General features: G+C 43.7%; 1 protein-coding gene across 9 annotated transcripts in view; it reads left to right on the forward strand.

Moving 5' to 3' along the window:
- Window positions 1-25,399, forward strand: part of ABI1 (abl interactor 1) — a 47,190-nt gene that overhangs the window by 16,192 nt on the left and 5,599 nt on the right. For 2 of the 9 annotated variants that reach the window (XM_072154109.1, XM_072154105.1), the window contains exons 2-9: window positions 2,989-3,156; window positions 10,223-10,399; window positions 15,756-15,770; window positions 16,765-16,865; window positions 18,977-19,117; window positions 19,611-19,711; window positions 20,837-20,905; window positions 23,931-24,107. In XM_072154109.1, the coding sequence (XP_072010210.1) occupies window positions 2,989-3,156; window positions 10,223-10,399; window positions 15,756-15,770; window positions 16,765-16,865; window positions 18,977-19,117; window positions 19,611-19,711; window positions 20,837-20,905; window positions 23,931-24,107 (949 nt within the window). The remainder of the gene's footprint in view (window positions 1-2,988; window positions 3,157-10,222; window positions 10,400-15,755; window positions 15,771-16,764; window positions 16,866-18,976; window positions 19,118-19,610; window positions 19,712-20,836; window positions 20,906-23,930; window positions 24,108-25,399) is intronic. The other 7 variants (XM_072154110.1, XM_072154107.1, XM_072154111.1 and 4 more) reach the window with 5 other exon arrangements.

Consider the following 25,399-nt stretch of genomic DNA (forward strand, 5'->3'; position numbering starts at 1 on the left):
TGACATCACGTGACCATGGACATAATGAGCCGTGCACCTGTGTAACCTCACCTGACCATGGACATAATGAGCCGTGCGCCTGTGTGACATCACATGACCATGGAAATCATGAGCCTTGCACCTGTGTGACATCACGTGACCATGGACATCATGAGCCTTGCACCTGTGTGACATCACATGACCTTGGACATAATGAGCCGTGCACCTGTGTGACATCACATGACCTTGGACATAATGAGCCGTGCACCTGTGTGACCGTCATATACCCATGGACAGATTTCTGTCCACTAGTAGTAAACACAGAAGCTACCAATAGAATGACAGCAAGCAGAGATCTAGAAAACCATGAGGAATTGATACAGAAAGTATATTGGAAAATTGTATAACTTTTCATTACACGATTATTTGCTGAAAGTGGACAACCCCTTTAAAGCGATCAACTGCTTTATGGTATAAAGTAAAGTTTTCATACTACCCGTCCCCCTTCTAATTTTTGGTGAGGGCTACAGACAGCCGGCTGATACACTGCGCCGAAACAGCTGATGTGTGAATGCTTTTAGTACATGGTACAATGCACAATGATCGAAGCAAAATCTGTTTTTCGGCCCCCTATCCCTCGATTTATTCGACTCTTTCCTATAGACGGCCGGGGATGTAGATGTCTCACAATCTCAAATGGTTTCTAATTTCTTCTTCTGCTCAATGGAGCAAATTATCGTCACGTCAGTAAGACGTCGCCCGCTGAGCCCCCTGTACAATAGATGAATGTGCTGAAAGGGATCCTGGGATTTCACCTGTATAATACGAGCACATAGTTACCTTCCTTACATGAAGTCTTCCGCCCACGGCTGACGGCTCCGGCACATTATGTACCCAAGGATTACAAGTCTTTCTCTAAACCTTGTGACTTGTGTAGGAGCAGAGCATTGTACATGGACCCCAATTACGTGTATGAGCCCGGAACGCTCTGTTATATAAGAGATGATGGGGGGGAGGGAGCGCAGCTCTGGGGGTAGAAAAATCCTGCATTTTAATGAAGTATTCTGCATTATGTGTCTCTATAATATCCTTTTATATATCCTGGCAAGATTGGGGTAGCACATCCTCTGCCTGCTGTAATTTCACTCAGTGACCGAGGGAGGTGGGGGAAGTGCTCCTGCACAGTGCAACAGCCTGTGAAGCTCATTGGCATAATTTGAAAAGTTGATTTTAGAAGGGAGGAGGCCATGGATAACAAATATAAGAGGATTACCACAGTCACAGTGCCTGGATCTATGAGTAAGTGTCCCCAGGGATTTATGATTATGATGGTAGATTTCCTTTAAAGGGGACTGTCCATTATTAGAAAAGCTGGATGGTCCTTCATTTGGTGACTGCTTTTACACTGTATAGCAGATCATTTGTATTCACTTGAAATTAGTGGCCTTAGTTTTATCGAATCCACGGGATCTGATTAATGGGGTCGGTCCACTGATTACTAAACTGTGGGTCCAGTTGCATCCATTAGACACATCAGCAGGTCAAGTACATGTCCTGCCACTCCACTCAGTGTCTATTAGTGTATAACTATCTCCTATACTCTAGTTCATCATCTGAGAGTGCTGGAGATGGAACCCCACCATTCTTCTGATTGGTCGAGAGGACCCAGTGGTTGGACCCCCACCGATTTAGATTGTTATAAAATATACTATGGCTGCTCTCTTCCAAAAAAAACCTCCTCCACGCCTGACCATGGATAGTGTTGCCTACTGCAAATGGGCTCCATTCATACAAGATGAGACTTGGTGTGGAGCTGTCTTTGGAAGAAAGCCGCCCTTTTTGCAACCCCTTTAAGGAATAGGGCGACAGTGTGAGATGCAACCTTTGGACAGGAAGAAAGGAGCCATGTTGTTGTCCCTAAAGAGTTGTCTTTCAATTTCCTTATGGAATAAAGACCTCTGGATATTTATAGGGTGTCCATATTGGATTTGACCAAAAGTGCCCACCACGACTTGCTTCTGTAGACATGGGCCTCCACGACCCATCTAAGGGACTTCTATGAAAGCTAATGATTATCGGCCATATCCAAAGCTCTGCTCACTGCATGGGGTCATTGGTTTAGAAGGGCCACACCTCGGTATGAATGGACACCAGCTGTAGGGGGCAACTGGATTGTATCATCCCACCCTGGCATGGAAATGGTTTGTTCTAGTGTGTAACATGGTTGTATAGGATTGGGATTGAGTTTGGTGAAGACCATCCATGGTACATGCCATGATTTTCCATAGTGGTATCTCAACAACTTCAACCCTGAGGGCAAAAAGTAAGAGGTCCACCAATACTAGGGTGGAGGTTACTGGATTATGGGAGATGGGACACTCTTACTCCCCATGTACGTGGCAGAATTGCCACCATTCTAATGGACCTAGGACCCGATTATCTACGTAGAACTTTTTGAGGACATACTTTTTGAAACAAAATTTTTATCTAGAGAAATGGAGGAGAAGGGTTAACGCCGACTGTTCCTCTGGCGGTGAAAAGTTTTGATGTCACAACTATGCGAAGCACGCGCCTTTTCCAAGGTTATGACACTATTTACTTGTGTATTTGTACATTCCTACCTTGGGAGACTGTCGACAAGTCTGCACACGGGTCCGTGTAGGACTCCACTCCCAAATTCAAAAATTCTCCACATACAAAGCCTAGATTTGGACAATTGGTGTCCCTGATGTTGTCCTGAAGGTCAAGCCTTTAAGGGGTCCGCTGTGATAGGGCGCAGATATACCCTTAAGCGCCACCACAGGCAAAATGAAGTATTACACATGGACATGCTGAGGGCTATGCACTTTGTGGCTGATCTTTATTTCTGTGTTTGGAATGATCATTGCTGATCACTTTAGCTTTTGCATCCTGTAAATTTTTTTGAGTGATTTTTAATTTTTTGTGTTCCATATTTTGTTAAATTATTATTATTTATTTATTTATTTTTTCTCCTCCTCCTTTCCTCAGGCTCCAGACAAGAGGAAAGCCTTAGAAGAGACCAAGGCCTACACCACCCAGTCCTTGGCAAGTGTTGCCTACCAGATCAATGCATTGGCCAACAATGTCCTGCAGTTGCTGGATATCCAGGCTTCCCAGCTGCGGAGGATGGAGTCGTCCATCAATCATATCTCCCAGGTAAGTCCGTAATATCACGGCCATTGCTATATTATAAAGTGATGGTGCAGTATGTCGCTAGGATATGGAATCGTTTTTTTGCATCCTCAACCCATTTGTCTTCAGCTTATTGCATCTTCAGCCTTAGGCCTCTTGTATACAAGAACATTGTTTTGAGACATTTGCTGTAGTGATACATGATGCAAGGAGTCCCTGCTTTCCTGCAAAACAACAGTGACAAACTGTTATCATATTTAAATTGATATGATGAGTCCTGTTCTTGTCTTTATGGTTGGTCTGTTAAACGGGAAACCACACAATCTCTATAGTTAACAGACTGAACATGGTGTGTGCTTTAGCCAATATGCCCACATTTAAATATTCATTGGGTACACATGTCCAAAGGGTTTTTCTCTTGTGAGTATGTTGGGGGTCCGACCCTGCACCAGTTGTCAGGGGACATTACAATGGACTGACCTTCTGCTTTCTATTATTGGGCCCGGAGACAGCCAGAGCAGCAGCCTGTCCGCCACCAGGCGCATAAAGTGACCACCATATGTGAACAGAACCACACACACTGGATCATAGTCTCACACAATACTTGCTCGGCAGCAGTTTCTGTCTTGGAGACGGGGCGAGGTCCACGTGTAGCAAACATGTCAGCATTGTGTCACGCAGGAAGCGGACGCAGCTGATGTTGCAGGTTACATACGGCAGATTTCCTTTTTACTTTCAGTCTCTCCTGTACCCTACTGGTTCCTCTTACCCTCCTCCCCATAGGTTATTTGCAAATCTGTGAATATCTGGAGAGATCTTCTGCACCTGCTGACATTTTGCATAATTTTGTTTTTGGGAAGAAATTGAGCAGAATTTGCATAATCGTCATCTGTAATATAACATTTTCCTTCTTTATATTTTTCTGTGTGATCTGAATGATTACAGCTGCGGTGACATTTACACTAAAGCTTTAATTTCCTCTGAAATATTTCAGCATCATTTTTAATGCTTTTGCGTAACTGCTTACAAGGATTACGTATATATGTTTGTATATCGGAGTGGGGCCTTATTCATACGACGGTAATTGTGTCCATGATAATGTCCTATATTTGGGCAGACCTGCTGCACGGCAAAAGGGGAGGGGTGAGGAGTGCTCCCTCGCCTCTCCGACTGACCGTGTGCTAAGCCCCAGGAATCTGGTTTGGGGGCAAATCCTTGAGGCAGGGGTGCAAAAATTAGTGCACTAACCCCAGCTCCCACTTTTTGCGTTACAGTGGTTTTCTGGCCCCAGCATTGCCTGTTTAGCCATAAGTGCCGGGGTCACGGGTACTACTTTGGCCATTGACCTGAAGACCGTACCCAGGGCTTGGGTGCTAAATATCATCACGATTATGATACCCCCACAGATCACAAGAAAGTTGGGTCCCATTTACCCCTGTTGCACCCGTCTTGGCACCACCAAGATGTCTGGAGCTTCCGGTTGCGTATGACCAGGGTGCACCGTTCATTTCTATTGAGCTAATGGAGACTAAAGGGGGTATTCTCCCCTGGATATTCACATTTAATTAAGTTACCATATATGTACACTTCTTCCAGTGCATTTGATTAAAATGCACCTGTGTGAAGATAATTTCCCATAAATATAGCCATGTTGTCCCTTAGAAATCAGATAGCTGCCCTTGGATACGACCACCTTGAGCTTTTAAAATCTTCCCAACACCTAGATTCAGTGTACAGGACGGCTGTGGGATATGCAGGAACTCCCGGACATTTCATATGCAAAAACTATTTGTTTCTTTGTGGAGTCCCTCCAGCAGCAGTGGTTGTATTCAAGAAGAACAATCTTGTTTCTAAGGGACAACATTTATGGGAAATTCTGTTCACACAGAATATATTTTTTAATAAAATCCAATTGAAATAATGTATGTATGTGGCGGATGAATTAAAGTAAATGTTAATGCCTAGATGAGAACACCCCTATAATTTTGACCAAGGTAAGATTAATGCCAATTTTAGGTCCTTTCCTTCTGCTTTCGTTATATCCCCTTTAGTAACGCTGCTGAAGCAGGGTGCAACCACAAATTCAGGTTGTAGGCGTCACTTCTGCATGGGTTTCTGAGAATTCACAACTAAGATGTGTAAAAAGAATGGAAGCAACCAAAGTCTAGAGCCTTTTCTGACCCTGTCTGTCTGTTCTCCATGGGTATACAAATTTTTTTTTTTTCTTTTAGACATTTAGTGAAATTTTGAAGCTTAAAGGGGGTTTCCCATGAAAGAAACTTCTCAAATTTCAACCCCGTAGTGATTTTAACACAATAAAGCATTTTTAACCCTTTACAATTTTACTAGTTTTATTGCGGTTTTGGCTCCTATCGCTCTCTAGGCTGGACAATGAAAAATCCCACTCTTAGCAGACACATTATGAACTATCTAGTTCTGTGAGCTGACAATGTGGTTAGATTATCAGGGTACAGGTCATATACACTTTCATCTGCCTTCTGAACATTGTACTGACACATAGAAAGAGATGAGACCGATCAGAGATGAGATGCTGGGATCCATTAGATGCGTATTACACACAATGTCTGCCCTCCTACATCTCTGCAATTCCACAACACACTAGATCTGCTGTGCTTTCCTGCTGTGCCTCCCCAGTTAAAAAAAACTTATCTGCCTGTAGCTTGTAGTTCTCCTCATGCTGCTGCTGGCAGGAAGTCAGTGTCTGTGTCAGTGTGAGCTCCGTCCTGGACTGCAGGGGGCGGGGCTTGAGTGCATGGAACAGAGGGAGAGAAACTTGGCACCACTGCAGTCACGCAGAAATCCAAGATGGCTTCCCTGACCCCAAGTCAGAAGTTACAGGGTCGTGTCTAGTGGCAACTGTAATTGTATACACCATGACTGATAGATACAGATTGGACTTATATCTGTGAAATGCTTCATTTTTGTTAATAACAGTGAATTGGAGAATGCGATATTTTGTTATACTGAGTACATATAAGACACTTGTCTTTGTAGGAGGAATACCCCTTTAAGAAGTAGTCACCGGCTCTGGCCCTTTTCTGGTTCTTCACATAATGGACCTCCTGACTAGTACATTGTGAAGTTAATGAGTTCAGTTTTAATCGAGAGAATTTGGGAGGCCTGAAGTGACTGTAAGAAAAACCCCTTTAAGTTCTAAAAATAATCCTGTGTGCAGGGAAGCCTAGGCTGGTAGCGCGCCACGGAAGAGATCAATTACAGGCCTACAAATGTGATTACTATGTCCGAGGCCGAGCAGGCGGAACTAACCGAGGCGTGGGAACCGTGCTGGAGATAGTCACTTATCTACTTAACTATATATACTGTGCCCTTCCTCTGTATCTGGGGAAGGACCTCATCTATAGATTATACTGGGCCAGTGCCTTAGTCTCTTTAGTTCTCTTAAGTCACCAATTTCCTAAACCTTTCAAACTTTTTAAATTTAAAGTCCCCCTTTTTTTTTTGTTTTTGTTGTTTGTTTTTGCTCTCACTTGGTTCTAGAGTCGGACAAGCAACCATGTTATTGGTAGTGATGTCCAAATCTTACCTTCCACTTGAAACGCAATGCAACCGGAACGGGGAGGGGCTTGTGGCGATCACATCTTTGTTTCCACTGAAATGCATGCGATCAGTAAATATCAGCACGTGTTTTGCGCAGAAATGTGTGGTGCTTTTTACCGACTGCTTGAGGTTTTCAGTGGAAACATAGACGCAATCAGTAGAAGCCCCTCCCCGTTGCGTTTGTGTTGAAACGCAACGTGTGATTGCACCCTAAGGTGGACAATATCCGTTCTTACTCCACGTTGGTGTATGCTGTAGTAAGAATAACTTATGGCAGATTTAAATGGAGCAGGTGAAAATGTTAAACTTTTTCATATAGTTCATTAAGTCAATCAGCTTATCTGACTTTTTTTTTTTTCCTGCTCCTTCTTTCTCTTGTAGTGAGCAGTGTATCTGTCATCCCAAGCACAGCAGAAAGTTGAGTAAAGGAGGCTAATGCTCAACTATTTCCATTCCTAGAGGATATTTCCCTTTGGAAGAATTCACGCGACCGTTGGGGGACATATATACGTTGTACCCGGGAAAAGATAGGACATCTCCTATCTTTTCCTGTATTACGGTGCCGTGTGCCATATATCTCTATGGAGAGGGGTGGGGCTGAGCAGCACTTACCCCCACCTCGGCTCCCTACGGCGCGGCGGACGCACGTTCGTGTGAATTAGTCCTATAAGGGGATTTCCCATGAAAAAAAATACTCAATTTTCAATCTCCTAGTGATAACACAATAAAGATCATTTTTAACCCCTTGCTTTACAATGTTATTCAGTTTTATTGCTGTTTTAGCTCCTATCACTCAGTAATGGTCAGTGTAAGATTCCAGGGTGTGGGCGGAGACTCTCTAAGCAAACACGTTATGATCCATTTAGTTCTGTGAGGTGACAATGTGTTTAGATTATCCGGGTACAGGGTTTATCTACACTTTCATTTAATTTCTGAACATTGTTCTAGTATCTGACACACAGAGAGAGATGAGACGGATCAGAGATGATGAGATCCATGAAATGGCTATTACACACAATGACACTCTCCAGTTCTTACTACATCAGATCTGCTGTGCCCCTCTTACCCTCCCATGATAAAGAACTTATCTGTCTGTAGCTTGTAGTTCTCCTCATGCTGCTGTCAGTGTGAGCTCCGGGCAGGGGGCGGGACTGGAGTGCAGGTAGAGAAACAAGTTCTGTGAAGCAGTGACAGCATGGATGGCTGTCGGGCCTAAAGTCAGAAGTTACAGGGTCGTGTCTAGGGGCATCTGAAATTTGTGTAAATCAGGAGATAGTTGTGAAATTTTTGTTAATAGTGAATTAGAGAATGTATCCTGAGGTTTAAGAAACCTTGTCTTTGTGGGAATACCCTGCATGATTCACCTCTCTGTGGAGATTAGACTGTCCGGGGACTGTCAGTAAGTCATTAGACACTTTATTGGGTTTATCTCTCTGCTGTCACTGGATACAGGACAGAGAACTGATTTACACAATCTGCTTATAAAAGGAAGAAAGAGGGAGACACTGGAATAGATTTTTCTATAAAATACTGTTTTTTTTTTTTTTTTGTTTTTTTTTTTTTTTTTGCTGTTATCGTATTCACAATTAATTTATGCAATTTGCTTAAAAGTTTGAGTTATGCTCCAAGTCTGATAGAATAGCAATTGGGCAATATTTCGGCACCCTAGCTGTTGTGAAAACATAACTCCCACTTTGCTGTTCCCAGAACTAGGCTGAGATTGCTGGGAGCTGTAGTTTTGTAACAGCTGAAGTGCCTAAAATAGCTGACCCTTTACCCTGAAGAATGGAGCCACCGCCTACAGAGCTGTACTAGCAAACGGGTGACCCATGGGTGCCTTAGGGCAGTGGTTATCCTCCTGTTGTCTGGTAGCTTGCTGTAAATCCATACTTGAGCAGTGACCTTGGGGGCACATAAGTTAGGTTTTTTTGCCATTATGACAGATTTTTCCCAAAAATGGGGAACCTATTATTTACGTCACAGGAAGTCTTGCCTATAATTTCTATGGTGCCTTCTGCATTGGTGATAATGTCCTGGCTGATTCCTCTGTGGTTATTATCACTGCATTTGCTGCCTGGTAACTAGGGTCTGGTTCCTGGAAACTGTTCTTCTATGGAAATCTTATACAGTAATGTATATAAATGCTCGGGAAAAGTAATGAGGACCCACGGAAGAAAATGAGAATGTGAGAATCCGCTTGAGGTTTACCGACAGAGAACCATTAAAGGAGATGTGTGTGCTGGAGACCCCCCAGTGATCAGCATTAAAGGAAATCTTATGCTGGATCCTGGCCGAAATGACCACCTCACACCACCTTCTGGCTTCTGTACCACTGATCCCAGGACATATTTGGTTTAGGTAAAAAAAACAAAAAAAAAAAGTTAAAAAGGATTTTATAATCTATGCAAATGAGGCTTTGGGGCTCCACTAACGTTACCCTGGCGATTGCGTGCACCTCAGATACCTAATTATGCACGCCTCCATCTTCATTGCGTTCCTCCTCTTTGGACCGAGAGCCGGTGACATTACTCTGTTCGAGGTGCTTCTTGCGCATGCGCAGTCACGAAACCTCACGCAGCCGAAATTTGTCACAGGTAACCACAGCTGAAGCAATACTTATGGGTATCCGTGCATGCGCGTTCACTGAATATTGTGCAGCCGGCCATGACACTTTGCAGCTGTGCATGCGTAATAAGTGTAGGGAGTAGAGTGACGTCACCGGCTCTCTGTCAAAGGAGGAGGAGCGCCAAACAAAGATGGAGGCGTGCATAATTGGAGGTGCAGAATCGCCAGGGTGACCTAAGTAGAGCACTGAAGACTCATTTGCATAGATTATTAAATCCTTTCTTTGCCTAAAGTATAATTTTTTTTTTTTTTTGTCCTTAAATATGATATGTCCTGGGATCAGTGGTACAGAGCCCAGAGGGTGGCATGAGCAGGAAGGGACCCAAGAGCCATGAGTACATGCATACCCACCGCTACTCTACTTCCAGGACCGATGAGCGTTGCAGTAATTGATGTCAGCGCTCTTTGGTCTCTATGAGCAGTGGGATGTGCACCCTTAATGGAGATCCTCAGTTGTCACCTGAAGCATACATAGTCAGAGAAAATTCCTGCAAGAAGCTGAAAATACACTGGTTTAGGACATCACAACATTCATGACCGAGGGGATGTGTTTTGTAACATAAAGGGCTGCAAAATTCTCTAGAATCTTACGAGATCTGAGTCGTCTTTGGTCTGAACAGATAACATGGATTGTGAAACTCCTTCAAGGGTTTACATAAACTTTAACACTGTTAGAAGTCAGCCGAAACTTTTTATATAGGTCTCCTATGTTATATGATCCAAACTGTAGAGGGGGCAAACAATGGCTAATATCGCCCCAACATACAGATAATTTAGTGTCATATCTTCCATCTTATATATAGGCCTATAGTGATGCATAGACTGGAGTGTATAATATTGACTATGACAAATTCTGATGTCTCGTCTTCATCCACTTTCCATACAGACCGTGGACATCCACAAGGAGAAGGTGGCTCGCAGAGAGATCGGCATCTTGACCACCAACAAGAACACTGCAAGGAGCCATAAAATTATAGCTCCAACCAACATAGAGCGTCCCGTCAGGTACATTCGCAAGCCCATAGACTACACGGTGCTTGACGATGTAGGCCACGGAGTGAAGGTAAGAGATCGGTCTTCACCAATGTCAACTGGAAGACTAAAATCTATCCCTTCTTTCTTTCCTCATTTCCTAGATCTCTCGCAGGAAGTTAGTGAGATATTGCAATCCCTGTATGTAGCATCTCTGCATTGTACGTGTGTACAGATCACTTACCTATATTGTGGTGGTCAGTCTCCTAGTTGTTAATGCAAATTCCTCGCCTTCCCCGGCCGCCGATTTGTCGGCTTGATACTCAAAAAAAAAAAAAATTAGGAAACACCCTAGGTAGGCTGTAGCTAATTGCTGGTGTAGTGTGCTGATTGGCTGATTGGCCACTTCCTGTCGTGTCCGACACACAGGAAGTGGAGTGCAACCAGGATCGGAGGGAAGTAGAAAGTACAGTTTTATTGTGCTACTCCCCCTGCTGAGCACTTTTAACCTATGTTTTACTAGCGAGTCGCCCTTCTAGTCCAGGATCTCATTCATTTTTTAGAACTAAAATAGAATCTGGACTCTACTCGGAGGTTTAGCGAGTCTATGATAAAACTGAGTATCCGGGTGCAGGGAGTGTGGATGATACTTATCGGGGTGTGCAGAGCCTCAGATGGTTGTGTTAATGCCCGGGTCTTAGCTGTGATGTGACAGACACAGTGCAGACCTCTCTCTCTCCATCTAATAAGATTTGCCATCTTTAATTAGGCCGCTGACTGATAATCTTTTCCAGGCTTCTCATTAATCTCTCTATGGACTTTGTTTAGGTTATTGTGCTCATGTTTATTACGGTTTTGTACATTTTATATGAAAAATTTATATGAATTCTTTGTCTAATTTCAACTTTTTTGGGAATTTTACCCACATCTGTTCCCAAGCGTTCCCTTACCCCCAGGAATATGAAGGCCGCCCCCTACTAATTCCTTAAACATCTGCATCGCTGTCGTAGATGGAAATGCCTGGCCGCAGATCCACTGCATGTATAGAGTATATAGCAGCTTTGCTGCAGAGCATGGCACGCCTACCTACCTGCTTGGGCGCAGCATACCAGCTAGCATATACTTCCCTGCTACTCAAGCGCCAACAATACCAGCGAGCGGGGTCCTTGGTTGTAATTACGGAGGCGTCTTTTCAGTCCTTTGCGTCTGATATCCACCCACACGAAAGTTTTTAACCCGCAGTCGTATCTCCTAGCAACACCGAGCGCTCTGTTATTTCCTCCGTGTCAGTGCTCCGTGCATGCAACGTCCTCGCAGCGCAGATAGATTGGTGGTAGGAGGAGACGGGCAGGATTGACGTTTTATGTCTCCCCCACAATCTGGAGGTCTCAAAGTTGCAGCAAGGTGACCGCTCTGGCTTCATCCTCACTGTGTACAGCTACAAAGCATTTGTAGTGTGGCTGATTCTTAAAGGGATACGAAATAATTTGCATCTTCAAGCAGTTTTTCCACCAGTGATCAAGTATCAGATCACTGGGACCCGTGCCCATATCTACTAAAAGGCTTCGGCCGCTTATACGGACACAACTCCGCCAGTCCAAAGCCCAGAGGGGGCGATCACTTTAATAAGTTCTGCTGACGTCTGCGTTCATGATACATAGATGGATATTTAAGTGGGGACGTTCCTTAAAAAAAAAAAAAATAAATGTAAAATTAAAAAAATTTGAGACTTAAATATTTACTTTATCATGAGCCATGGATATTAGATTAGTGAGTGACCCTTAGCATTGGGTTACCTGGTAATGGAACAGAACGTGGCACTTATTTAGTGGCTGTGTCTGGTATTGCAACCCTATTTACCTGAATGGAACTTGGCTACGGAGCCTTTCTGTATCTTTGCAAGACAAATGATGCTGTGCCAGGTAAAAAGTGAAGCGGACGTAGGACTTTCTAATCTACTGTAGACATTTCAAACAAGTTATTTTGGAGTTGGTCCGAAATGTAATATGGATTATATAAGTAGCATACCAGTAAAATAAATTAAATATATATATATTACACCGTAATCCCTGTAGAGAAGACTTCACTCTGTTCAGACACTTTTTAGATTTTTCTAAAATGCTATCAATCCCATGATGCCTCATGGGCCACACATCACTAGAGATCTGTGCTACACATAGTGACATGGATCTTTCCCCCCCATTACAGCTGTTTGGATGGAAATAGGAATCCTCCATAGCGATCATTCCAGATTTCCTGTTCTCACGCCATCAGGGGCCATGTCAGCCCTAAGATATAAAATTTTGGATATATTCTGCCATCCGTGCACTTACTCTGTTCCCATGGGGGGCAGAAAGGCGTCCTATACCCAAACTGAAGCGGACAGCGGTCACATTGCAGAGATATATGTGAGCGCTTTATAGTTTCTGCTGCAAAAAAAAATAGAAGAAAATCTGTGACTGCGGAGTCTGATGAGTAACGGCCGTGTCTCATAAGATGGATATTCTCCTCCTGGAGTTAGAGGTACTATTATGCTGGATGTGTTTCCCCTCCGGCGCGCCTATTGTTCTGTCCGTGTGTATAATCGCTTCCATCCCTTCTTGTGAAGCGGCTCTGGGAGGGTCCCCTGTCCCACCAGCGCAGACAGGGGAAGATTTATTTTTGCCTTTGTCTTACATGATCTATGGATGATCTAAAGAGTCTGCAAGGGCCCCCCCCCCCCAGCCGGGACCCCATCGCATCACTAACGTGTCTGGATTTTAATCTGCGTCCTCCAGCCCGTACGGTGGCGTTCTGGTGCGGGTTAACCTTTTTTGGATTTGCATATTCGTCATTGTAATTGCTTCCTTTTATGAGCAGGAGAAATCCCATAATGGGCAATGCAAGGACAGGGAGCTTAAAGGGGCAACACAAATAAAAAAGTATGTAGGAGAAGTGACATTTGTCATGAATACAGAAAAATGCGCATTTTTAGGAAAATTGGTATTTGGTGCACCATGGGAAGGATATGAAGTCTAGGAAAGGCACCTTTTTCGTAGGAAGTTTCGCCACCCAGTATCGCTTAAAGGGGTTGTCCAGGTTATACAATTCTCCAGTATGCTTTCTTTATCAGTTTTCTAGATCTCTGCTTGCTGTCATTCTATAGGAAGCTTCATTGTTTACTTCCTTTGGATAAACACTGATCCTTGGTCATGTGATGTCACACAGGTGCACAGCTCGTTATATCAGAGTAATCAAAGCCGTGTGACATAATGAGTCTTGCACCTGTGTCACATCACTTGGCCAGGGCCCTAACGAGCCGTGCACCTGTGTGACATCACAAGGCCAGGGATATAACGAGGCGTGCACCTGTGTGACATCACATGGCCAGGGATACAACGAGCGTGCACCTGTGAGACATCACATGGCCAGGGACCTGTTTAATTCCACAGGAAATAAGCAATGAAGCTCCCTTTAAAATGACAGCAAGCAGAGATCTAGAAAACTGAGGAATTGATACAGAAAGAACATTGGAAAATTGTATAACGTTGCATTACACAAACAATAAAATGTATTTGATGAAAGTGGACAACTGCTGTAACCCTGATTGATGACCCCTTATGAAACATTGTGGCCCCGCCCATGGTGCACTGAAAAGCTCATTTGCATATAACTACAAATAAAGGTCTTTCCAAATTCAGGCCAGAAATTTTCTTGATAAGGCACATACTTGTCATATATGTATGAAATGACCCTGAAGCTGATACATTTCACTGTACTTGATGGTACATGTAATGGGTTAAACATGAAAGCCGCTCTAGGAATTGTTCCTAGAACTTGTCTAGTGGGAGGTAACTCTGCTCTCCCGCTGTGGCCCCCTTCTCCAGCTGAGGTTTTTAAGAAGAGACAAGGATTGGATAAACGGTAACACGTACCCCTGGCATTGCCTCCTTACATCCTCTAATATTGGAAGGTTCCTGCAGACACGCTGACGCACCCGCTGTTCCCCGCTGATCCTTCCATGCCCTGTCTCTTGGCTTTGCATGTACTGACTTCTCTCTCTTCTCTTTGATAAGGAAATTGTGATGTGTGGCATGGGTCGGAGGCTGCAGCTGGCAGGGTAGATAGGAGGCCATGTCCTCGGGGCCACATCCTCAGCTGTGCACGGCACATGGACGGCTTCTTCAGGCTGTAGCTGGCTCGGGGCCCATTTACAGGGCAGAGCGGGGGTAGAGGGTCACACGACTTGCATGCACCTGCACTTTTTTGCAGATGTTCCTATAGGAACACTTCAAGCCTGGATAATGAAATTTCCTGTATCATCAGAAATACTAGGACTGACTTTTGCTGGCATCTCCAACTTGTTTGACTTTGAAGCCCTGCTAACTTAGCTGGCATCGTTCATCTGGAAAGCCAATTTTATGAACATGAGCCATGTAAATGCAAATATTAGTAACCCTAAAAAAAACTTTCTTAGAAGACACAACTCAAGTCTTCCGAATCCTGCATGTTGTCCTACATTGTGAAGAAACCTGATGTTCTCCTGACCTTCATCCACAGTTTGATCACCTGCTTCACCATTTGTGGTCTTCAGTGCCCATAACATGTACTTTATCTCATGAATGAGGGTATACTTTTATCAAGCAAGTGGTGGATGGGTATAAACTTAATTTACCATGTCCTGCGCCCACCCTTGTTGGGCATGCCAACAAAAGTCATGTCTGTAGGAAATTGTTGATGCATTTCATAGGCAATATGAGCGGATTAGATGCGATACACTTGGTTTTATTTCTCAAATGATGGATTATTGGTCAATAAGTTGTAAGTCTTCACTGTGTTTAGACCAGGGATGAACAAATCCAAGGAGCCAGGTAGTCCAAAGTTTACAACAAATTCCCTAAATTTTGGGTTGTTCTTGAGTCTTCAATATAGACTTTCTTTAAAGAAGTTCAGCTCTCTAAGTTGGGACATCCATTCATCCAGCCATCGTATGTATGACCTATCTTGTCGACCCTACACCTCAATTGGTTGGGTCCGTCGCCCTGGACCAATATTTAAGATACCTGGATTTGGCCACCAATAATTGCCTCTCCAGACCTTTTGGACCTAGTTCTTCACAAAGTTTGCCGGTCTTGGTGATGGGAATCCACAACCTGGGGAAAAACCCTCTTGAAGAAGTTCCTTTTAAATAATTGTTTGATGGGGTACATGACCTCTACAGATTGGGCGATGCGGCTCGATGCTCCGTTGGTCTCTGTAGCTTCTGCTGTCTTCAGTGTGTGTTCGTCCCTGGTGTAAACATTGGACTTTCGACTACTGTCCTGGGATTGTCATCTAACGGCAGGATATTATGTAGAAGTCTGAGGGCCTGTGTTGGATTTCTTTCCATGTTTGTCTTATATATGACCTCTCGTTGTGACCATTCATTAATCTTTTGCCTTTCTGTTTCCTCCTTTGCCATCATTAAGTGGCTAAAAGCCAAGGTAAGCAGAGCTCTTCGTCATTTCATCCCATCTGATCCCATATCACCTATTCCCATGGCTGCCGTTCTCTCCGTCCATTACAGCCTCCGTCTTTCCTCTCCTGTCCTCTAGATTTTCAGTAAAGCTTGATAAACCAGTATATCATGGATGTTTTGACCCCCGTAGCTCTAGTCTAGCCATTCATTAGTCTAACCTGATCTTTGTGCTTCCTCATTTTGTAGATCCCTTGCTTTCTTTCACTTGTATTTTGCTATGGAAGGCTTCCCAGACAAGTCACATTGTGTATTGAAGACTTTTTGGGGGTTTTTAGGTTTCCAAATTTACGATTGCTCTTCTATGGTTTCTAAATCGGTGTTTTATTTTAAGGAGTTTCCCAATTCCCATGAAATTGCTCCTCAATATCATATCAGTGGAGGTCCAACATCTAACATCTCAAAGAAGCTTCATTCTCTGTGTAGTGGTCAGACACAGTTACTACATGTTGGTTCCCATTCATTTGTGTAGAATCTTGGCTGCAGTGATGCGGTTCTGCCACTATACAGAGAATGGAGCTGTCCTGTCCATTGTCTGCAGCAGATCTGTGGGGTCGCCAAGCAATTATACCTTTATCAACTATCATGTTGCCATAATTGGGGTCTGCATTTTTCCAAAAAAATGAGGGGACCCATTGTTCAGTACAGCACTACCTCTGCTTTTTCAGTGTAATTCCTTCGGTCTCTGACCAGACTAGGACATTTTTTTGGAGGAATTAATCCCTTTTGGCAAACGGAGAACATCCTGACATATTTATTCTCTTCTATAAATGTATTAGGATAAAGCTGGGATGAAGGAGGATAAGTGCCAAAATATCATTATTTGTACGTTCTTTGCCTTCGTCATCCCTGAGCTATGTCTGGGAACCCTAACATCCTTATATAATATTATCTAAGAATATAACCATTGTCCTCATCGGCTATAAATGTGTTTCTAATCATTTATCGTTGTCCCTCTTCAGCATGGAAGTAACCAGGCAGCGAGAACCGGAACACTGAGCAGGACAAATCCTCCTACACAGAAGCCGCCCAGTCCACCGATGCAGGGCCGGGGTACCCTGGGGTAAGAGCACTGAATAAACCTGGCTTCATGGTCCACTAGACAGATGGTCAATGAATAATCGGTGGTGATCCTAAGTGATCGATTGCGGTAATCTATAGAGGGACTGGCAGCAAGTGTTATATTACACTACACTGCCCCCACTGGTAAAATGAAGAATTGCATAATTTCTATTTAAAGGACACCTGTCATCAGGTCTGTGTCACTAGTCCTGTCACCTCTACCTGTTGGAGCATCTCACAAGGATCCTATCCCAGCCTTTATCTAGTTATTTCATACATTATTCATTGTAAAATCATCTATTCTTTATCATCTAAATGAGGCTGGTCACATGGTCAGAGGCAGTGATGTCACCCCTGTCACCCCTCCCCTCTCCTCCCCTGCTCATGTCTGTGTGTAAAGTATAGTAATGTATAGTTAGTGTCTGTGCTGCATCTGCTGACATGCTGCATCCTCCCATACATGTGTGACACAGACATCAGCTACACAAGTACCTGACATGTTCTGCTATAACATGGCTGCCTGGAGCTGCTGTATCTCTCCTATACACACACACAGGCTGCAGGGGGCGTGGCCACCAGCAAGCACATGGAGCAGCCATCACATCATTATACAGCCTCACATCATTACACAGGCAGTCAGTCAAGCACTGGGGGTGTGGCTGTGCCTCCCACTCATGAATAAGCTGGACAGCTTGAATATGCTAATGTCTCATTGGACATTTCACAGGTCATTTGCATACAGCTTTAGAACCTCATTGCTTAGGTTTACAGGCACGTAGAGGGACAATGAAGGGATAGAGGCAATGCTCTTTAATGGCAGTTTATGAAAATATATTTATTTTGCATGACGGGTTCTCTTTAAATATATCTGCTAGCTGTGTAATGCTTGGATGCATTAGGTCAGTGATGGCGAACCTTTTAGAGACTGAGTGCCCAAATTAAAACCAAACCCACTTATTTAAATGCAAAGTGCCAAAATGGCAATTTAAGCAGTAACATGTTGCTACCTGTTTTGTCATGGCTTTTAATTGCATCTGTGTCCTGAGGACACCAATACAGTTGAACGAAAGAGGAGAAATTCCGATTATCATTGTAGCTTCCTTCCAGGGTCCCCTGAACAGGAAAAATTGTGGGGCCCAGAGCAGGAGCTCCAATAATAATCCAGCCTTGTCTGCACCTCCTTGCTCCTCCTGTAGTCCCAGCAGCTAAGGATGTGTAGCTTTAAAATGGCACTGACCATAGCACATCCTGTGTGGCCAGGGACTGCAGGAGGAGGTTTTGAGCCTGACTGGAACTCTGTGCTGGGGAAATGGCCTGGATGCCCACAGTGAGTGCTCCAAGTGCCATCTGGCACCCGTGCCATAGGTTTGCCACCACTGCATTAGGTCCTCTAGACAGAGAGATAGTCTTTGTAGCTACAATATGATGGTTACTAGGGGAAAGTGCTGATTTCTGCACTTATAGTGGATTTATTAGGAGGGAGTATAAGAAGAGCCAAAATGACTCCTAGGTCAGATTACGTGAAAGACTATGTAGAGAATAGGTGGGTATAGAGCTACATAGAAGTCTATGCAGGGGGGAGGCATAGAGTTGCATAGAAGTCTGTGCCAAGGGGAGGGTGGCATAGAGCTGCTACACTTTGATCATGCTAAGACCTTGGTTTCCAAACTCTCAGCTTTAATGTGGACGGAGCCTGAAGGAGGTTTTGATTTTTGCAATAACTAAGATGAGGAATTGAAAACCAAAGTGCGTTCCCAGAACTTTCAGTTGTATAATGCGTACACTTTATTTACCTATGAGGTTGCTTACAACCCCTTCTACAAAATCCGAAATTACCTAGAAATATCACAAGGAACATACAACCTCCATGTAGCACTCGGTCAGACTCTAAACCAGGACCCCAGTGCAGCACGTCAGTGGTGCTAACCACCAAGCCACCATGCTTTTCCTATATATTTATTGACTGCTGATAAAATCTCTGCTTGCTGTCTGAGTCAGACCTATATTTAACATATTCTATTCCTTTTAATGTCTATGATTTTCCAACACCATGGATGGTGTATATGTTGTTACAGCATGGGCCCATCTTTACATGTAAATTCCTTTCTACAGGCGGAATACTCCATACAAGACCCTGGAGCCCGTCAAACCTCCTACGGTTCCTAATGATTACATGACTAGTCCGGCTAGGCTCGGAAGTCAGCACAGTCCAGGCAGGACCGCATCCCTGAATCAGAGACCAAGAACACACAGGTATGTGAACAGCGGCCATGCTCTGCCACTTGTCACCCCTAGCTGTTAGCCGACCAAAGCTTTGTGTTCGACTTTGCATAGTCTTGTGTAAAAACCTGCTAAAACAAGTTGGCAGGTTTTAAAAATGACACAGGCACAGGGTAGCTATATGTATCTGATTACCTGAAATCACAGCAGTCTCCATGGAGGATGGGCATAAGTACTGTGATCTCATGTAATGGCAGAAGTGCTGTGATTTCATGTGATCAGATACATACATGGGGTAGACGTTGCCGATGTAACAATACCTACAGGACCGATGATATCACTCTGGTCATGTGACATGCTGAGAAGAGGGGCCAGCTGAGCAGGACACGCCCCCTCTGATTACTGGGAATAACATAAAATTGCTATATGGGGATCCGAGGAAAACCTAGAGAGCGAGCAGTCTCATTGGCTCCATAGATTCCAGAACAACATTGAATAACTTTCGTATCTGAATTTTCTTCAACAGTGGAAGCAGCGGGGGCAGCGGTAGTCGAGAAAACAGTGGCAGCAGCAGCATTGGCATTCCCATAGCTGTGCCAACTCCTTCGCCACCAACTATCGGGCAAGGTAGGACTTGTTTTTCCGTATTTGTTACCAGGTTAGAATTATTACACTATGCAAACTTGCCAAAGGGAAGGTCATCAGGGAAGGGAAATTATTCTCGGGGATCGGATATAATTCTATATCTCATTTTAATATATCTCACTTCCTGGTTCATGCCAATGAGCATGGGATCATGCATGTAACATGGGTAACGTTAGGCCATTAGAAGTATTATGGAGACCACTCCATAATACTGTAGTTTAATAACACCATAATTCTTTCCTTAAGGGGAGCACCAGGGTGGTAGATATTTAGGGAGTTGTTCTATTATGAATGGAATTCCCAGGAATGTCCAAAAATGATATTTCTTTTTTCACTTTGGCCATTTATTCATGAGTTTAGAAGAGGATTTGATGTATATCTTCTGTATACTCCTGATAGTGATGGAGTACAGCCTCCGTGACATAATCACATCTGGGTATCTGGGTTTTTTGGGGGGTATAATAGGTTTTTATGAAATCCCCCTACTCGCAATCAGTCATGAGGTGACTCTGCTGAGTATGCCCAAGTCTAAACAGTAATTTACAATTAGATTCGCTTCTTACAACCAATCATGAGGTGACTCCACTGGCCATGTCCATGTTTGTACTATAAACTTAAGATGATGACTCTGCTGACCATGTCCGAGTCTACACAGCAGTTCCCTTCTCACAAACCATCATGAGGCGATTCTACTGACCATGGCCATGTCTACACAACAAAGTTAAGAAGTAGTTGGCAATTTTCTGTAACCCGTCTGTTGTCTTGTTTGGGCCTGTGATCATATGAATAGTCACATAAATTAAATAAATGTCCACATTTTAATATGTTTACCACCTTCTTATGCGATAGATTGGGTCAGTGGTAGAAAATGATGAACTATGTAATGAGGGGTGGTCTATGGTTGTCAAATCCTCTTCCAACCTCGCTTGGGATTGCATGATATCCGACTGACTTTACACACATTAGAAAATTTTTTGGTTAAGTGCGATGTCTTGAAATACAATGTATCAGATAATTGCGTATCATGTGCTGAGACTAGAAAGCGTCACTTTACAACCTTTGTCTGTTCTGACAATACACGTTATTTCACTACCCAAACTCCCCCAGGTGTCTCTGGTGGTCCCACACCTTCACCACCACCACCTCCTCCACCGCCACCACCTCCACCCCCTCCAGGTGAGACCTCTACAACATGGAGTATGGGTGCCTTTCTACATTAATCCATGGTGGTTTCAAGGTGTACCAATGATTGTAGATTCATTTCCTGGTGTTAATGAGCCATAGGTGACTCACACGACTTATCATGTCTCTAATCCATAATGTCATTTTGGTGTTAAAGCCTCTGAAGTGAAGTCAGTGTTTTGGCTGAAAAAAACCGCCACCATCCGTGTTTTATGTATACATGTGCGTACAATAGGCGCCACCTATCTGTGACATCACCCATTCTGATGATGTGTTTGGTGATGCCTTGCCTGGTCACATTGCATGTCTCTTATAGAAGGGCTGCCTCATCTTCATCTCCTCTCACACAGCCCTGTATCAATGAGGTTTATGGGATTACAATTCTACATGATCTGAAGAAGAAGAGAGAGACTTTTTATGTCCCTCAGAGTTGTGTTGTGTAGATCCAAATATCTATTTATATCAACGTCCACATCCTAATGGTGGTTTATAGGAATATTGGAAAACCTCATGTTGGCCAGGAGAGTGGTGCTTCATGTCTGACGTCACATCAGTTCTCCTGATCTTCGGCATCTCCTCAGAGATCTCCTTTGGTCGATCAGTGGTCTACTCAGATCACAGGAAGTCACGTGTGATGTAACAGGAAGTAACGTCCTGTGATCTGAGCAGACCCTCAATAGGCCAAAGCAGGTTTTGTGAATCTCCAGCACTTCCAGCCTGGTTGGAGACCAGTAGTACCAGCGCAACGATGTGGCCTCTTGACGGGTTTTCCATAATTTCTGAAGAACCAGTCTGACACTGATGGGCCCCATCAAACACCTTGTTCTCATTTCAAGCTTTTCAAGACTATCTGTGTATGATGGGGACATCCAGCGGAGGATAATCCATAGCAAGTGATATATTTCTGGCAGGGTCCTTAGGGATAGGCTATAAAGCACTTCACATCTTCAGTGTTGCTTTGCTTGATCACCTCCAGAGGTTCTCTTCCAAGGGTTTCCTTAAATCACATTTCACTTTAGAGGCTTTGCAGAACATCTTGTGGACTTTCCTTTGCCGTCAGCGTTTCTATTGAGCCTCGTTAATAAGTAAAGACTTTGCAGTATTACCCGCGGCGAGATGTACATTACTCAAGTACATCTCGGAACAAAAATTTAAAAAAAAATGACATTAATTATTTGCATATTACCCAGCGATTTACCATCGCAGATGGTTCGGAAATTAACCTGGCAAGAAGGGAAAGTGCTCAAGTTGTTTTTTTTATTCATCCAACAGAGAAATAATGTTATTCTGCATGACTCTAAAACTGCTAATTTCAGATGTCTTAATTTTCCTGGTGATGGATTAGACGCTGTGATTCATTTGTATATTTAGCTACAATGTAAAATGCTCTGTAAAGAGAAGGATTACCGAAGAGCCGCAACCAGAGTCTGTTTACCGTGTTTTAAGCAGTCTTTTACTTCTTAAAGGGATTTCCTTTAGCTTGCTTGATCAATTTGAGATTGGTTGGGGGTCTGACGCTGGGGGGGGGTTTGGTTTGAAATTTTTCCAGGAATATTATGTTCATTTGTCTTTAAGGGGTTTTCTGGAACAGCTTGAAAACCCCTTTAAGGACAATTCAACAATATTTCAATACCCGAAAATCCCTTTTAATGGTAGCGACTGTGGTAGGACAGTGGTGCTTTAGGTCCTACGTTGTATCTGTTCTTCTGGTCTACCTCCTACTAATAATTGGCCTCCTCAGACCACAGGAAGGGAGGTCCTGTGATCTTAGGAGGCCATTGATCGAGCAAAAGATGTTATGTAAACCCATGCACTTTCAGCCAGGTTGAAGACCAGAAGTACCAACACCCCTGCTCTAGTTCTCCAATGGGTTTTCCAGAATTCCTGAAGAACCAATGGAAGATTGCAGTGAAGTTGAGTGGGTCTATTTTTAGTCCCTTCTTCATATTTCGATTTCAGTTGATTCACTTTTGTATCACAAAATCTTCCTTAAGCTATACAGAAGAAATTCTGCCCTCCTCTCCATCCCCCCCCCAACTCCTATAGTAGTATTCTGACCAGAATAATTGCCCGCCTATATGGGAGATAAATTCTGGTTCAGCAGGGAGCCAACTACTGAAACGGTCAAGTAGATTGCCTGGCTGTTACCATCCGTGTCATAGGGTAGACTTTGAATGGAATAAAAGCATTGTGTGCTTGATCGCTGCTCCATTCAGCTGGAGTAACCGATCATAACACATCCAGATTTTGGACCCTTGTAATGTATTTGTGAGCTGAACTATTCATGGATGGATGGACTCATACTCCGGGAAGGCAGACTCTGCCGTAGAATTTAGGATGAAGACCATGTTTGCCAGTTCTCCTTTTGAGCCCATTAGACTGAACGGACCAGTCCCATACCAATTCAATAGTCCCAGGTTATGGTCCCATGCAGTTTCCACTGGTTTCTTGCCGGGATTTCTGAACCCGTTGGCTTTCTGCGCCACCATCTTTTTTGAAGGCCATTTCAATGCATTGTGGAATCCACCAACGCAATAAAAATCCCTGATTCAATAAATTCATGTATTCTTTTCATTAGGGACTGTAGACTCTGGTTGCCTCCTCTGTGATCATTCTGAATGTGTAATATTATCCATGTACCTTTTTTTTTTTTTTTTTTCTTCTATGACCCTTTGCATGCTCGAGCATCCTCAAAACATGGCGCCCAGGTGCAAAGTCCAATCCAACTTTACATGGTTACATGTGTGGTGCATGCTGCAAAGTTGGTTCCCTGTGACCTTTGTGACAACCTTTGCCCTATCTGCGAGTGACTACCTGTGCAGGGAGGCAGTTCACTTATGATGTCAGGAAGATGGCATCATACAGGGCCGAGCTTACCCTGTGCCTTTCTGCAGTAAGAGCTGACTCTGCAGATATTGGTGCTGCTGTTTTGAGGCTCTGCTTGGTTTCTTTGCTCTATACGTTGAATATATAATAATTCTGTTCTTTGGCGGGGTTCTTCTCGGCTCATTCCTTGCAGTTGGCGGTGGCCCAGCTCCCGGCTCCCAGTTTGGCTCTATGGCAAGGCAGATCTCCCGGCACAACTCTACTACATCTACTGCTTCTTCTGGGGGGTACAGACGGACGCCCTCTGTGACCTCACAGTTCTCGGGTCAACCTCATATCAACGGTGGGCCTCTGTATTCCCAAAACTCAAGTAAGCCTGTCCTTTTATTTTTCCTCCGATTCCTTGAGATCCATTTATTAAGTCACAATTTTGGAAGCCACATTCACCAAATCGGTTTTCTGTCCGATTTTATGACCGTTAAATATTTGTATTTCCCTTCCTGTGCTCCTCAATTATTCCTCTTAAGAATGTATAAGTAAATGGACAACTGGGGGTGGGTTTCCAGAGCGGGGTGTGTCCTTAAACAGTATGTCGTTGTCCAATCAGTGCTGTCATAAATAGACCGTCTAGGGGCACATCCATGTGACCAGGGATGACAATTCCCTGTTGTCAATTAATGTAGAAATTTCTAGGAGGAATAACAAAGGAGCAGGAGAATTTGCTCTATGTAAATACCAGACTTCTGCGAATTTTTTTGATGCTATACTGTGGGCGAAGGTTGTTTACACGTGGATTAAATTTGAGAGGATTGTCAACCATATTGTTATGGGAGTTGCCTTCCGATTTCCAAATTGTACCACTCCTGAAATCATGACACCGACCCGATAGATTGGGAATTATCGTTAATGGCCTGAGCTCACAACTCCCTATCAATAAGATCATCGATAATTGTTTGCTAAATGAGCACGTCTGCTATCTTTTACGTTGCTATGTAATGCACAGTGTTTGTCAGTAAGTGTGTGTCTTACGTACAATGTTATCTGGTTTTTAATATGTGACATTATTTTTAGGAGAGACTAGAGTCTGTAGGTATAAGAACCCAAATCTGTGGTACCAAGTCTATTGTTCCTTCACACATCGCAATTGTACAAACCTATGGTTAAAACTGATTTTGTATGAGCTTACTAGGGTATAAAGCCAAGGATTTTTAAAGGGGTTGTCCACTTTATTATTATTATTATTTATAAGATATGGGGGGTAAGGATATTGGCCAATTCCATTTATGTCCATAAAAAGGCTGGAGATGGATGGCCATGTGATCGCTAATTGGCCATGACTAATCTGCCTTCCAGGACCTTTCATGAATAGAAGATTAAGGTCCTGGAAGGTAGGTTTGTCACAGACACTAAGGCTACATTCACACGAACGTATGGGGGACGTATATACGGCCGACGTATATACGTCCGATATACGTCCCCCATACACTCCTATGGGCGCACGGCACCCTACGGGAGCGGTACGGTGCAGCACACGTGCACCATTAATTCCTATGGAGAGGGGCGGGGGTGAGCTGCGCTCACCTTCTCCTCCTCTCCCCGTACACTGCCGTTGCCCGCTACGGTACGGTACGGCCGGGCAACGGCAGTGTGAATATAGCCTTA

This window comes from Engystomops pustulosus, chromosome 5 (assembly GCF_040894005.1).
Source record: "Engystomops pustulosus chromosome 5, aEngPut4.maternal, whole genome shotgun sequence".
Lineage (NCBI taxonomy): Eukaryota > Metazoa > Chordata > Amphibia > Anura > Leptodactylidae > Engystomops > Engystomops pustulosus.